Source organism: Triturus cristatus, chromosome 8 (assembly GCF_964204655.1).
Source record: "Triturus cristatus chromosome 8, aTriCri1.1, whole genome shotgun sequence".
In the NCBI taxonomy this organism is placed as follows: domain Eukaryota; kingdom Metazoa; phylum Chordata; class Amphibia; order Caudata; family Salamandridae; genus Triturus; species Triturus cristatus.
In genome coordinates, this window is record NC_140591.1 from 1,274,246,219 (window position 1) to 1,274,262,572 (window position 16,354).

The 16,354-nt window shown below is 44.2% G+C and overlaps 1 protein-coding gene across 1 annotated transcript in view; it reads right to left on the bottom strand.

The window, feature by feature from the left end:
- Positions 1 to 1,395: 1,395 nt before the first annotated feature.
- TBX19 (T-box transcription factor 19) overlaps positions 1,396 to 16,354 on the bottom strand; it is a 289,720-nt gene continuing 274,761 nt past the window's right edge. The window contains exons 6-8 of the mRNA XM_085620539.1: positions 14,442 to 14,627; positions 3,756 to 3,891; positions 1,396 to 1,667 (exon numbers count right to left, since the gene is read on the bottom strand). Of these exons, the coding sequence (XP_085476665.1) occupies positions 1,421 to 1,667; positions 3,756 to 3,891; positions 14,442 to 14,627 (569 nt within the window). The 3' untranslated portion in view covers positions 1,396 to 1,420. The remainder of the gene's footprint in view (positions 1,668 to 3,755; positions 3,892 to 14,441; positions 14,628 to 16,354) is intronic.

Consider the following 16,354-nt stretch of genomic DNA (forward strand, 5'->3'; position numbering starts at 1 on the left):
CAGAGGAAGTCTCGGTGGAGTGCTCATTTTTTTTCCCTTTGGGCTCGAGCGGGCATTTACAACAATAACGAAGGGAGAGTGTGGGGTGTATTACGTACAGTGATCCCAGCTAAAATTGCAGCACAGATTCACAAGGATTTAGTCTAACAATTGTGTTCCCGTAAAAGACTGCGGAGGTGGGGAGTAGGCCATGTGGGTGGCAGTGATCTAAAGTTGTTGTTCTTTCACGAATAAAATATTTAGTTTAGCAGAAAGCTCTTCCCAATGCTGACAATGGTTAACATAGACGATTGCTGTGTTGGTCTCTGTAATGCCCATCAGTTCACTGACCTTTGCTGGGACTAGACAGCACACAAGAACATTAAAGCTGGGTGGGGGAAAAATCCGAGGCTAAATGTTTCCGGTCAGCAAAGCGATGCGCCTCATCCAACCATCAATAAGCGTCACTGCACTCCACCAAACTAGAGGAAGACTCGGTGGAGTGCTTATTTTTTTTTTTTTATTTTTTTTAGGAGTGTCAAACCTAATCGCATATTGCCTAACTAATAATGTGTTGAAAAAGTATTGCTGAAGACGTTAAACTTGCATATCTGTCCAGAGAACATTCACAAGTAGCAAGATATTGAGTTTCAAATTCCAGTTGCCTAACTGAGAAAGGGTTTAAATTGGATCACAGAGTTTTACATACAGGCTTTTTAAATAGCTAAGAAATGCCAGCGTCAGCCACGTGTCATGAGCCTCAAGCAAAACCCCTGGGGAATAGAAGAAGAAACAAGCATTGCCAAAGCTAATAGGTCTCGCCTTTTGGACCTTATAAGTGTTTAGCCATGCAACAGTTGATTTGGTTACACCAAGGATATTGTGCTGCATAACTAAATACTTATAAGGTCCCGAAAGCGAGACCTATTGGCTATGCCAATGCTTGTCCTATGTTGCCGTTTGTATGTAAAATATTCCAGTGGCGTGGGATTCTAGGCTTTGTTATTGGTGCTGGCAGGCATGGCCGTCACCACATACTTTTCGTTGGCTGAATAAACGTCAGAGAAAGTGTGCACTACAAGAGGCAATTCACAGGACCCCTCGCTGCCTGCAAGATAAACGGATGATAACATATCAAATATCAAAAATAAGTACAAATATGCCACAAAAAAAAATCTAAAAAGTATCGTACATTCACAAAATCCTCCTACAATCAAATGTGGTAAATACAAAAGACAAAAGTCGACTCTTTCCGTAACAAACACTCTTTCTATAACTCGCATACTTTGTTCAATTAATTTATTTACTTCTGTACCAGTGTCTTACCCAAAACATACATTTTAATATGCTACATAATTTACATAAACCTTTAAACTAGCAACGGACTTGCAAGTTGCTTGAATATAATTTGTTGAAGGTCTTGAGATGATGCATGTTTCTGTCAGAAGGAATGAGAGGAGACAGATGTCCAAGTAGACACGGCCAGTCTGGTAAGAGGTGGCTCCCCTGGTATTTCAATGCCGCTAGTCACTGCTCCCTGCGGTGCAAGGGATGATGGCGTCATTGATGGAGCCAGTGATAACGAGTTGGCTCTAAGGAACGCACGCGGCGGATTGACAGTCACGTTATTCCCATTGTTTCCAACATTTACCGAGCTGTTGCTGACAGTCCACAGACATGGGTAGTGGCTGCAAAAATTGAAATAAACAATATAATTGTGAGTTTTTGCTGCAGAGTTAACATGCAACATTGTTTATTGTGATATTCAAGTTTGACATTAAAGTTTCTGATTGACATTTTAGAAGTAGTCATTAAATTACTCTGCACTAGTGAAGACGTTAAGGGTCTACTTTGCTTTTTTGGTCTGCCAGTGAGTTGGCAAGTCGTTGGCACTGGCTTTCTGAGAGAGTGGAAAGTGCAGATTTGGGTTCAGAGGCAGAATGCACAGAAGATGGTGGTGGGACGGTTAGCAGGAAACTAGGACCTTTTTGTACATTGGAGTGACACAGAGTAATACCGCAAATTGGTGTGGGTTGGTGGCAGGAGATCAGGGGCCATATTATACATTGTGCCCCCGGGGTGTAACAGGCATGTGCGCCCATTTTGTGCACCCTGGGGGCACAATGGTATTACAGAAGGGGCTGCAGGTGCTTGTGCGTCTCTCCTGTAATTCTAATAGCTCTGGCGCACATGTAGCACAAGCACTATCGTAAGAGGGCGTTCCCTCACTTGCATGGGGCATAGCCCCATGCAACTGAGGTAATCACTTTGCCTCTCCACCCGCACAGTATTGTGGATTGAGTGCAGAGCCAATAGGAGACAAATTGAAAGTGAGCAACAAAAAGGTGCACTTTTAGTGTGCCTCCGAAAGCAGCCCTCGGGAGGGAAAAAGTGGGTCCCATGAACCCCCTCAGACATAACTCTGCAGGTGGATGCAGTCACTTACTGCACCTGCATGCAAGGGGTCTCTCTCCCCTCTTGAAAGTGCAAACGGCATGCCACCTTCATTGTGAAACATGGAGCGGCTTTGAAGCATCCGCTCCATATTTCCCCTGAATGCACAGCCCAGAGTGCAGCACAAGTTCACGACTGCCCAGGGGACAGCACATTTGTGTAATACATGCACTGTCCCTGTTTGTGCCGGATGCACCTTTTGAAAGGCAGCCTAAAATGCACCAGCGCATAGGGAGAAAATAATGCACCATATCTTAGCAGATATGGTGCATTTATTCTCTCTCCCATTATGGTGTGGCGTTGCATCGCATCAAAGAATAGTTCATTTGGGCCTCAATCTTACACTCTCACTCACTACCTGTCATTGACTCTCAGTCACATACCCACACATACACACATGCTTACACATACAGACACATGTTCACACATTTACGCTCTTATTATTACACAAACACATTGTCACCCACACGCACAAAAACAACATACATTTAAAAAATGTTTTACTTGTTCCAGCTGCCACCAAAGGCCCAGTTCCAGCTAAGTGTCTTCATTATAGCTGAGTGTTTTTATTACACTAATATTTATTAATTGAATATTATTCACTATAAGTATAAAGAAAAATGTGCTGAAGATAACGAATGCATAGCCGGCCCTGTAATCTTGGCACTGATTTTGCAACATCTTAGGCTTGCAAATGCAATGCCAGGGGTCACAAGGGGCAAGCCAGGGGTCACAGATGCTACCCCTGGTGTCCCTAAGTGACGTCCATGCTGTAAGAGGGCTGTGCCTTCCTAGGACGTACACATGGGTGGACCTTCTTATCCTTATGCAGTGAGTAGAGGATGGTGCCCCAAGCGTTTGTGCCACAGCACATCAGCACTGCCTTTGACAGTGGGCCTGGGGCCTCTGTAGTCACTGAGGGAAGAAGACTGCTCCTCTTTGGTCTACACTTGGCGTTAACCACGTCCTTCTCCAACAAAGGCCCTGAGGATTGAAAATTGTAGTCCACCTCAAAACTGGATGGTCTGTGGCAACACGGGTGGGGTTATAAGGCTGAATGTGATAGAGTTAGAGCAGATGTTACTTTGCATGTGGCTTTTCTCCCATAGAATTAGGGTACAGCCAGCAATAGAGACCAGCACACCAGCGTCTCGGCTAAAAGCCTTTGGGCACCACAAAACTCATACATACTCAGCTATGTGCTGATTTGTCCACCAAATGCTTGTACAGTAATGGGGTTGGGGCTTTACACTCTAAAGCTGTGTCATCCACATGTCATGCAGTAGAGGGCGCAAGTGCTTTGTTTCCTGGTTAGTTCTTACCTTGCACTGTTGGTGGCATTGCCATTGGAGTGAGGCTCCGAGAGCATGCTCGAGTGTTGATGGGGGTAGGGCAGTGGCGTCCAGCTGCCATGTCCAGGGAAAACTTGAAGATTATTACTTGCGCTCTCTGATTTTGCTAATTCAGAGGTAAAAATAAAAATACAAATGAATACACATTATCTGCACTCGTTTCTTTTTATCAAAGCTTTTATTTAATTCAACCAATGTACCTGACTATGTCGAGAATACATAATACACTTTAATCAACTGTAATATAAATATTTTGTATGCTTTGTAGTAAGTTCTGATTAGTATCACTCGATAGTCTTTACATTATGAAATATCAGTCCAATTAAAATGAATTAGCACCATCATTGGAAGGAGCATAATAGATTTGTTTTGGGTGACAGAGAAGTCAGAAGGAAAGTAGACACATGTATTTCCTTTTTTTGTGCTGTATTTCTTTATTGCGTATTCAAACAATTTGATCTAGAAATAAAATAGGGGTGAACATACATCATTCTAGGGTATATATACATAATCAATACAAACGTGTGATGTGTCTCCAAAAAGTCTTGACACATTAAGCCTACGCATAACAGTCCTCCACTGCAATCTATAAAGGGGGTAATGACGGGGATAGGGGATGGTATGAGGAGAAACCCACAAACAGAGACAAAAACAGAAGAAAGGGGAGAGGTATGTATATGTGCATACCTGCATAGGCCCGTTTGTCTGCCTCCTCCCCCACCGGGTTGGATGGGAGATGTTGTCCTCTCCAGGTTCGCGCCCTACCTCCCCCTACCCCCCCCCTACCCACCAGGTTCTTTATAGAACAATGTGTCTTGCTTTGTTGGCGCCTTCTTTCTTCCAGAGGGAGGTCTCAAAAGACCAGTAAGGGAATGACGTGAAAGGGGGAGGGAGGGTCACTGACGGTTCCTGACGTAGTGACTCTGACATAATATGGGTCCGGTGATGGTGTGACCGTACAACAATTAGGCCCTGTGGAGCTTGGCTGCACGGTAATAGGTGTGCCCGCATTATTATGCGTGTGGGTGTGCCAGAGGGGGGGGGTAAGGTATGTGAGAGGTTGAGGGGGGGGAAGGGGGAGAAAAGTAATTAGAGAAAAAAGGGGACATCCCCCTGTGGAGATATTAGTAATACATGTATTTCCTTTAAAGGGACCATTGTTCTAATTGGTATGACGCAGTTCAATATTAGGAGACCAAATGCTGCCATTCTTTATGTAGCGTCAATCTTACAAACATATATGAGGGAAGTATTCTCTGTTGTGTCAAGGAAATAATCAGGCAATATCCTTTATGTAAATTAATCATAATAGTGAAATAAATAGGATTATTAACACAACACAACACTAGAATATAACAAAACAAATAAACAAAAAGATAAGAGGAAGTAGAACGATTAAAATCACATCAATGACAAAACAACTTGCTCATCACCTCAGGAATACAGATTGTTAAATGAGATCGGATCCCTCCATATTTTGTCTTCTATGTCCATTCTTTAAACTAAATCTTGAGAATAGAGAGATGTTAGACCTGGCACCATTGGCGTGGGTCTCTCTTCCATATTTTGCTGTTGCCTCATGTGTTTTTGCTTGTGTTGGATGCTTCGGGCACTGTGCCACTGCTATTCAGTGTCACAGTGCAAGTGCTCCCTATGGGAAAATTGATGTATGGATTAGTGACTCCATGATTGACTGATTTGGTTTACTTGTCATACCCTAGATCAGTGCACTGAGTGTGCCCAGGGCTTGTAAATCAAATGCTGCTGGTGGGCTTGCAGCACTGGTTGTGCTCCTCACAGAAGCAGCCTGTAAAGTGTGTCTAAGGCCTGCCATTGCAGAGCCTGTGTGCAGTCTGGTACGGCCATGTTAACTGGCCAAGGGCACCCACTTGCCAGTCCCTAAACCTTCTCTTTTCTTCATATCAGACACCCATAAGGTAGGCCCAAGGGCAGGGTGCATTGTAAGTATGAGGTAGGACATGCCCTGGTGTGTGTGGCATGTCCTAATACTAAATTACAGCCATTTTCGTTTTTCACTATTGCAAGGCTACCTGTTCCCCATAGGCCAGAATGGGTAGTTTGATTATAACATCTTATAATCCCAACTGACTCAGTAGACTAGGTAGAAATTCGAGTTTAGTATACCTGAACTCAGAATGATAAAATACATCTTTTAGTGAAGTTGGTTTTAACATTCTGTGTTTGAAAATACCACTCTTAGGCAAGAAAATACCTACTTTCTAACTATCCAAGACTGCCTCTGCTATGTTGTGTATTCCTTGTCTGGAGTTTGAGTGACAGGGGCTGGGGGATTCCAGGAGACAGGGTGAGTCAGCACAGGGCTGAATAGAGAGATCTGCATGTGGATGGGTGGGAGGAGTTGCACCTAGGACCTGAATAGGGATGTGCCTTCCCTCCACAATGCTGTCTCCACCTCCTGTGGTGCGTCTGATGTCCCTGGCCTACACTGTGAAAAGAAAGAAGGAGTCTTGTCAACAAAGTGCTCCAGGACTGACCAGAACTGGTTTGGACTAGGCAAATGCCTCTCTGCCTTCAGAGAACAAAGATAAAATTAGTATAAAAGGGGGGACCCAGATCCCAGAACTTTAGATCACTTTGGGAAACTAGAAGAACCTTTGCTGAGGAGAGGAACCAGAGAAACTGACTATCCCTAGCTGAGTGCTGTTTGGGGGGATTGGCCTGCAGTGGTTGCCTGACTGCCTAAGAAAGGAGAAAGGACTTTGTGCTACTTTCAAATCAACTTGTGAAGGATCTCCAAGGGCTTGAGATTGAGCTTGCCTCCTGCTGAAGTCTCAGGGACAACAGACTTCACCAACCAGCTCCCCAAGAGTTCTTTTGAAGTGCCTGCTGTTGTGCTGGGCCTTTTGCGGGACTGCGTGTCACAAGGAGCTGGAAGCACGACTCACGAAGAAGAAGTGTGTCGCCGCCGCTGTCGTCACATCACTGGAGAAGGGTGACGATGGCCGTGCGGCGACTCAACGATTCTTCCGAGCCGTGACAGGCCCTGCGACACGCTTCTCTGGTGATGCAACGGCGTCTGATGTGACGGCGACACTCTTTTCCGGTGATGCGAGACGCTTCGGTAAGGCGATGTGACGGCTGCAGAGGTGACACCCTTCATCAGTGATGCGACAACAGCGGCTGCGGCGGCGACACGCTTCTCCGATGATGCGACGGTGTCTGATGTGACAGCGACACTCTTCTCCCGCGATGCGAGGTGCTTCTGCGATGCGAAGCGACAGTGGCGACACCCTACCTCTGACAACTAGAGACCCCCAGTTCTAACATTGGTGGTCAGCGGTGAGGATTCTGGACTTGCATTTGTGACTCATATACAGTGATTGGTGAACACTACTAGTGAGTGCAGACCAAACGTGACCACATACTTTTGGTAGATTGTTTTTCCTGGGATTTTCTATTTTTGCCAAGAACTGCCAAGTGTGACCACCATGAGTAAAGCAGCATTCATAGCATCTGTTGATTTTGATTGGGAAGAGGAGAAACTGGAATGCTACAATGTGAGACAGCTAACATTTTAAGTTGCAATGACCGGTCTCACCAAGAAGGATAAGTTCGCTGAGGGCCTGGGTCGAAGCAAGGAATACCCCTGAGAATGAGGAAGGGGTTGAGAATGCAGAGGAGCAGCTGGAGGGGCCATTGGGTCCAGGGGGGAGGAGAGCAACTTCCCCAGTAGGTAGCAGTGTTTCTACCAAAGGCCTGTCCCCAGAGGAGTTTGAGGAAAGGAAGGAGTGTAGGATGCATAAGATGGAGCTGACCAAGCTCACGTTAAGTGGGCAGTTAGAATTTGAATTGCAAACTAGGGAATTGGCCCTAGAGGAAAAGAGGATGCAACTGGAGCATGTGAAAAGTTTGATGGAGATGGAATTGAAAGCAAGGATCTTAGAAATTACTCCCTCTGGAGGCAGACCCTGACTAGAAGCAAGGGTCCCTATTTGGTCAAAGGTACCTACCTCTGCCAACTACAGACCCCCAGTTCTAACAAGAGATATGTACAATCCAGTTTTGGGCCGTTTCAAGACATCTTCGGCTCTGCCAAGGATTAAATAATCCCTTAAATTCTACTCTGTGAATATCTATTTTCGTTAGTAAAGCAATGTATAAAATTAGTAGAGCTGACTTATCGACTTTCGCTCTTACAACCGGCTCCACGTGCTTTAAAAATTCAACCCAAAAGAGAACTATTTTCTGACAGCTCCAGTACATGTCTTTAAAAGAGGCAGGTGCTAAATAACAGTTCTAGCAACTGTCCCAAGTAGACAATCCCAATTTAAATATTCTAATTGAAAGCCAATATAATCTAAAACAGATTCTCTTTTCCATATTTGTTTTTATCGTAAAACGATTTTTGGATTAGTTAATACTATGTTTTTCCACATTTAAGTTCTAATTGGCAAACTCAAATCTTCAATCCAGTTATGTCATTGTTTGTCAACCTCTTAAATGAAGTGGATCTGCCTATATGGATTTATATAAAATAGAGGCTGTGAATAAATTCAATTTTTTATTTGGTTATTTTGTACATTGCATTTAAACTTTAGGAAATCAAAACTTAACATAGTGTTTTCTTGACAAACCTTTATCACTCCAGAAATCCATAACTTCGCCCATGCAGCCCAATGTAGTGTACTGTTATCAACCTTTATTGGTTGGTTCCTACAAAGCATGTCTACCCTATGAAAACGGAACACTTTTGCCTTTCTGCAAACCTTTTGGTTGTGTACAACAGGGTTTGGCAGCACGGCCTGACTTCTGGCCCGTTCCTGCGCCCAACCCTCTGTGGGAAGTCATTCCCTGTTGCGCATGGCCTTTGACCGTATGCAGGGTGGTTGGCTGCAGGGCCTGGTCTAAGGCTAGGCCCTGCAGCCAGCTCACCCCAAGAGATCAGCCCCCACAGCATACAGCAGGTTGGCCACCAGGCTTGGCCTGCAGCTGTGTCCTGCACCGAGTCCTCCACTGAGGGGCAAGGCCTGGGGTCTGCAAGCCTTCTTCTTTCCTTTTTTTGTGAATCTAGCCCTACCACTGCTTTACCAATTTTGGATCTGTGGCACTGAGGAAGCCTTGTTGGGGTCTGCTGATCCTGATGCAGGATCAGCAAATCCCACAACGAAATCAACACTTTTTTCACTGTCTATTCATAGGGGGAAGTCAGGTTTGAGTCCCCGCCACATGGACCTGGGGGTCACGGTGTGCTCACCATGCCCCCTTTTGTGCCTTTCCAGTTTATTTTCATGACTTAGGGACTGGACCCTTACGCCTTGTAAATGTGGCCACAGCATTTTTTCCAGATTTTGCGGCCAGCCAATCAGATCGTTATGTCACTCCAGATCCTTCTTTTGATCTTTTGTACTGAAATGGTTGTTGGTTAAAAACACTATCTCAGCCAATCAGATGCGCGTATTTTTTAATTTTGGGACTACAGAGGTTCCTGGTAAGGGTACCACAGATTCTCCGCATGTTAACTGTCCAGACATCTCTAAAGTTTAACCTCTTCATGTCCAACCTGAACAACTTTTTAAATGTACATTTATCAAAAACTACTGCACCGATTTGCACTCAATTTAGAAAAGGCAGTTCTTCGAGTAAAGTTCAACATACATGCCAAATATTGTTTAATTCGGTTCAGCTTTGTATCAGAGAGCAAAGCTTCCTATGAATTTAAAATGGGAACTGGCAGTTTTTGGACCCCTTCCCCCTTTTTTTGACACCCTGCTTGACATATCTGCATGGTAATTGCCATGAAGGCCCAAAAGTGAATGTACTTTAAAAAAATATTTCATGCCAAACTGTGAAACTACTGCAAAGTTTTTAGAAAACAAAATTTTCCTTTCCTAGGAAAAATCTTACTCGCACATAACTATACTAGTGCAGTATATATGTGTGTGTGTGTGTATGTATGTATCTATATGTGTGTGTGTATGTATCTATATCAACCCTTATGTCCTTCATGGTCTTTTGTACATGCCCCTGCCCACTCCCTCTTGCCCACCATGCCTGTTGTACTGCCACTAACCCTCCCGCTTGCCATGAATGGCCTTCTGTGCTGCCATAGCCCCTCCCATTCACCCTGAGGGGTCAGCCTGCTGCCCCTGACCACCTCCAACCCTCCCACCTTCCCTTCGTTGTCTGTGTGTATGCCATTATCGTCTCACTGTTGCCCTCTATGGTGTGTTGTTCTTTCAGTGCCCATCCCGTCTGCCCTCCATGGTCAGCTTGCTGCTCCAGCCCTGCCACCTTGCCCTATGTTTTCCATGTGCAGGCCCCTGCCCCCTCTCTCCTGCCCTTCATGGTCCATTATGCTCCAATTGTCCCTCCTGTTTGTCCGGTATGGACAGCTTGCTGCCCTTGCCTTCCCCCCCCTTGTTGTCCATGTACATGGCCCTGTCCCCTCCATATTGCTTTCCATGGTCTGTTGTGCTGCACTGCAGTCCTGCTTGCCCTGTGTGGTGTATTGTGCTGCTGCAACCCCTGACAAATGCCCTGTAAGGTCAATTTGGTGCCCCTGCCCTCCGTTATCCAATTTCATGTCACTACCCCATTCCCCCTGCCCTCAGTGATTCAATGTACCATATTTGCCAACATTATGAACTTGGTAAGAGGGAGATTTTGAAAAGAAAACTGGGGAATTGATTTTCTCTATTGATTTACATTGAAAAAGAGGAGAATTTAGGCAGGAGACAGATAAAATAAATCCCTTTTGGGCTTTAAAACATCGGGACTCTCCGGCCTGGATTGGGTCTGTTGGCACGTATTGTTGTACTGCCACTGCCTCTTCCTTCTGCCCTCAATGGTCTGTTATATTCCCACAGCCTCTCCTGCCTGTTCTGCATTGTTGGTTTGTTACCCCTGCCCTCTTTCCACTGCCCTCCATGGTCTGTTGTGCTGCCACTGTCCATCCCGCCTGCCCAGCGTGCCCAACTTGTTTCCTCTGCACCCTCCTCCCTGTCCACAATTATCCGACTCTGTGCCCCTGACATCTGCCTCCCCACAGTAGTCTAATGAACAACTAGATTGCTAACATTCTATATTTATTACAAAAGTGTGGCACGCCTGACGTCATCTTGATGTAATCAAAACTGTAATACCTAAAACATTCCCTTCAGAAATTATAAAAATGAGAGGATCTTATTCCCATAATAATTATGGTTAGTTACTTAGTGCTCTAAAAAACTAATATGAGGACATATTTTCTGAGTTCTCAAATAGCAACAAGCACTTTAAAATTATATGCTGTCTTTATGTTTTTTTTATCCAGTTGATCACTTGATTATATGTTGCACTTAGGCAAGAGAATGTGCCATTCCGGCCAGAGCTGTGGACTTTGCATCTGGGGAACGAGGTGTGAGTTTCAGCGTTAGCTCGAAATCCTGTGATTCTGGGCAAATCACTTAATTTCCCTATGCCTAAAGCCAAAAAGGAATGTGAAATGTAACAGATGCGCATGTAAAGCACTCTAATACCTTCGGGTCAAGTCTACGCTATATAAATCCGCAAAAAACAAAACAACTAAGTGTTTTGCACACTTCTGTCATTGGGCTATACTTCATTAACCATCGTTTCTATGACAAAATGAAACACCTCATTTTGTTCTTTTCTAAATTAAATGTTTTAAGTTTTACCAGTGTGATTCAATCAAGATGGTTTCAGATGTGCCACACGTTTGTCATAGCGCTCTTGGAGTTCTTTAGAACACTCTGGGGGGCTGCAGTAGAACACAAGGGAATCAATAGACAGGCTCTCCTGTTATAAGTACATGTTTTACTGAGAATGTTGGACTTCATTCTCATATGACTGAGAAACATAGTGTGAATTTACAGAAAATATGCTCTCATTCTAGCTTCTAGAGTACCTTATATAACCTCTATGGGAAAAGCATGAGAAAACGGTTTTCTCTCAAACATGATTCTTGAAATCCCAGCAGAAGGCTTTTTCACAGGGAAAAATCACCATAGCAACAAATGATTTAATTTGTAACTAAAATCTGTTATCACCCTTTCTACGTTCTCCTTTTGTAGACCTCAAAAACCGCCATTTACTATCCTGCATTTCAATAGGGTGATATCATGTATATTGGTCCCAAGATGGCTGCCATCACTTTCTGGTTGAAGTGCTGACATCCAAATAAGATCTCACAATAAGATCTGTGCTTAGGCTCCACCTAGATATACAAATTTGGATTTAATTTAATTTCTCAAAAACTACTGGTCGGATTTACACCAAATAAAAAGCGTAATCTGCCGAGCAAAGTCTACCTATCTGCCAAATTTGGTATAATTCCATCCAGCAGTTCGAGCTGCATCCGTGTTGAAATACTCTATGGGAATTAACACTTTTTTTACCCCCCTCTTTTTTTGTCCCTTGCTTGACAGATCACCCGGAAACTTTCCATCCACAACTAGAATTACGGGCGCACTTTTTTGGGAACATTTCACGAAGTGTACACTGAAAAACTTTTGTAAAATTAAGTTATAGTTTCCTTTGCTCAAAATAAAATCAACATTTGTTTATAAAAACATCAGAGAGTCCAATTAAAAACAGTCAGTTAAAGTGACTCACTTGTAATGCAAACCCCCCAAAAAATACTGAGATTCTTTATGTACATTGAGCAGTGCAGACTATAACTCATGTCCCCACTATGCGCTGTTGATTACCTCACACATGACCTCTCTGTGAAATCAGAAATGATATCACTGATGATGGCCATTAGTCTTGTACAATTTTATAGGCCCTTACCTACAGCTAGCCGCTGCCCCTAGACCTTCCAACCAGACCAGCTGCGCATGTCCATCAGACATGCTCAGTTGCCTCTTGGCACATGACGTGGCCTACGGCTAGGTCCTTGGCCAAAACCCCACCCCCCACATTGCATGGCTTCCCGGAGTTGGGCACAGGGCCTATTATTCAATCAACCACAGTACTCATTCTTCTTTATTTATTTTAATTAATTTTCATTGGACCTGATTCACAAAGGGCCTTCACAATTGTGGCGTAGGGGAGTCTCCATACTCGTAGTGGAATCTCTGCAGTGAGAATTCTCCTTACCGAGATTCCGCCCAAAATGCAGAAGGTCCTTTACACCACAAGTGTGAAGGGCCTTTGTGAATCAGGCCCATTTTATTTATAGGTGTATGCCACACACTAAATTATCTCTAGGCCCTCTGATTGATAAACTACAAATAACATCTAAATATTTGAATATTGATCCACCAGAATAGGATAGTCAAAATCTAACCAACCTCACAGAGTACACATCTTTCCTAGGGATAACAAGGTGACCCAGGTAAAGTTTACGAAGGAAAAAGGTGAGCACATGGAAATTGAGAAACCACCATTTTCTATTTCTGTGGTGGAAATGACTAGTGAAAATGGTATGCCTGAATGCATATTCTTAAAGCAAGAACTGTGTCATATTGCTGCAAATAATAGAAAGGGAAAGCCTGGGAATTTTAGTCTGAACTGCATATTTTTTTGTCAGCTTTAAAGACAGGGTTTACCCTTTAAATTGCTCTTGTTGACTATTTACCAGCAAAAAACTAATTGGAACATATCAAGAAAAGAAGACTTCCCTACTTGCTGCATTCCAGAACTCCTGACTGCCTTACAGAGAGGATTGAGAAAGATGTGTCTCCAGGTTTGTCTTGAATTTCCACGTTTGGAAAACTGCTCCCAGGGGGTAGTGGTGCCAGCTTCTTGCTGACTTCCATGGTTGTTCGAGACCTAGCAGTGAAGCCTGCTCATTCATGTGAAACATGATGTACCCGATCTCATGAGTTGGATCAGCTTTGAGCCTTGCCTGCCGAAATCTTTCAGAAAGTTTCAAAGTACAAAGAACAACTAACTGCTACTCAGCTGTGATCCATACTGGGTCAATCAGCAAGGGATGCTTAGGTCAAAGCCTTTCCTACCTCACCTCATGCACTGACACTGTTTTTTTTCTTTCCAAGAGTTTTTTCATTGAACAGATATTGCTATAACATTTGACCTCAAATGATATCCTTAATTCTTTTGTAGCATTTAATCATTGCATTTTATTCTCCCCGTCTAACTAACTAGGTTTAGAAAAAATGTGTACTTCTTTAATTTTAACAGTACTGCTGTTTTCATACTGTAGGACATGTACCATATGCATTTCTCAGTAGAAGCCCTTGGATGCTTTTGCCAAGTTATGAAAGGTGAGCCAGGGATTCCTCAAATAGACCAGTTTATCTTTTGGGAGGCTGATTCTTTGGACTTTGTGGGAGCTAAGACCCAGCACGCATCAAGGCTGTGGCCTCTGCTTCTCATAGCTTATCTTTCCTGTTTCTTACCCAGGCTCTGAATGTTTAAGGCCATGCATTGGACCAAACTCAACGAGTTGATCCTGTGAGTTGAATCCTTTGTATACCGTTTCATGTGTTTCTAAATGTCTAAAGGTGTTATTGGGTTAACCTGATTATGCAAGCCTGATGTAGCTAGGTTTTTGTTCTTGACACAGCATAGGAAAACAGTGTTGACCAATCACTGTTTTCTTTTGCCTTTTTACACATTTTGCAGTACACAACTGCTTGCTTCAAAGTCCTTGTAAATTCCTCAAAAATAGTTTGTAAAACATCCCATCATATAAAGCGATAATTGTACCTGTGGATTGATTCCTGTGTATATAATTAGTTGAATATGGTGAAGTCCGATGACCTCGAACGGTAGAATAATGTTCACACCCATGGTGACTGTTTGGGTTAGACTGAGAAAATGGTCGTGGATACTGATAGTTAGGACTTCCTGTTGAGCATATTGCCTCCGGATTCGTAAATAGCCAGCCTCCTACTAAGACAATGAGACAGAAAGAAAACACTATATTATGGCTGCAGGAAGAGGAAGTTGATAGAAACATTGCCTTTGCAAAAAAACTATGATTAGGAAACAGCAAATGGATGTAAACAACTGGCATTGTTACTAGACTGTTGTAATCATTTTTCTTGCATTTGAATCCGAGGGAGAATGGATGTTGTGAGGAGTTTGGTTCTGAACCAGAACTACTGCTAATATCAGAGTAAATTTCCAAGCACAAAGGAGATCAGTGGCCTCTACAAGTCACAAGAATCAACGTTTTATGTTTTTTAAAACATATTTTATTGTGTCAATTTGACTATCACAGCGCAGGGCACTGTACTCCTGAGACGTCTGCCATATTCATCATACATATACCGGCAAGCAAATGACATATGTGTACTAAAGCAAAAGATAAACAAGAAAAAGGGGTAAAATCACGATGCATAACAAATGCATATTTGAAAACACTTAGTATCCCCTCCCTGAACTCCCCCCTCCCTCCCCCAACTCCCTTATGATCGCACAACTGCCGCCTAATTTTGCCCTCCCACTCCCACCAACCATATATCCCACCCTCATGGCTCGTACCCCCACGTACCCCCTCCGTGGCCACTGGACCCTACTAGCAGCTACCCCAACGTACGGGTCTCCTCCTCCACCGGCGGATCGAACCATATTCCTCGATAGTCTGCCCACCTTTTCCAGATCTTGTAATGTTTGCGTGGGCACCCCCTGGCCGCAAAGACGGGCTGCTCCAGTCCCATACAAAAATCTAATCCAGTCTTCCATACTGTCATGGACAGCGCTCGTGCAGCCTTCCACTCCCTAGCAATATCTCGCTTAGCCAGCGTAAACCCCAACAACATAAGGTGTTGTTTATAAATATTACCCCCTATGCCTTTCATGACATGAAGTATAGCCAGCCGCGGCGATCGGGGGAGCTCCCACCCCAGCACCTCCGAAAGGCATGCCAACACTCCCCTCCAAAAACAATCTAATGACGTGCACTACCATATTGTGTGCAGAAATGTGCCCTCCTCCCTACCACACCGCAGACACTCCGGGGACGCAATCAATCCCGGCCACCACAATCGTGTTCTTGTAAAATATACCCTGTGAAGATATTTAAACTGAACCAGTCGGAGTCTCATGGCTATAGCTGCGCCCCGCGGCGCTGCCAGTGCCTCCCTCCAGTCCTCTTCCTCTAGGGCGCCCACATCTGCCTCCCAATCCCCCCGCAGTTTGCTCAGTGTGGGGGAACTGTGTGTGATCAGGGATTGATATATCTTGGACATTTTTTTTTCTCTTAAGGTCCCCCATAAAGACTTTCGCCTCCAGTTGGCTAAATTCAGGGAGGGACTCTAAACCCACCAGACTAGGTGACAGGGCGTGACGGAGCTGTATATATCGAAAAAATTGTGCCTGTGGCATGTGGAACTCCCACTGTAGATCCTGAAAGGATTTGAGTTTCCTACCCCTCATTACATCTCCCAGTGTTGAAATGACAATATCATCCCAGCCCTTGAATCCCTGTAGTGCCGCCAGTTGGGGCAGATGCCCATTATTCCACAGAGGGGTCTCCCGAGTCAAGGTGTTCCACCATCTCATGCGACACAGAGCCTGCCTCCAGATCTGAAACACTATCTGTGTGACCGGTGGCAGCGCACCTCTCAACGAGGTCGAGTATAGGAGCGTGTGTAAGGTGTGACTCCACATAAGCA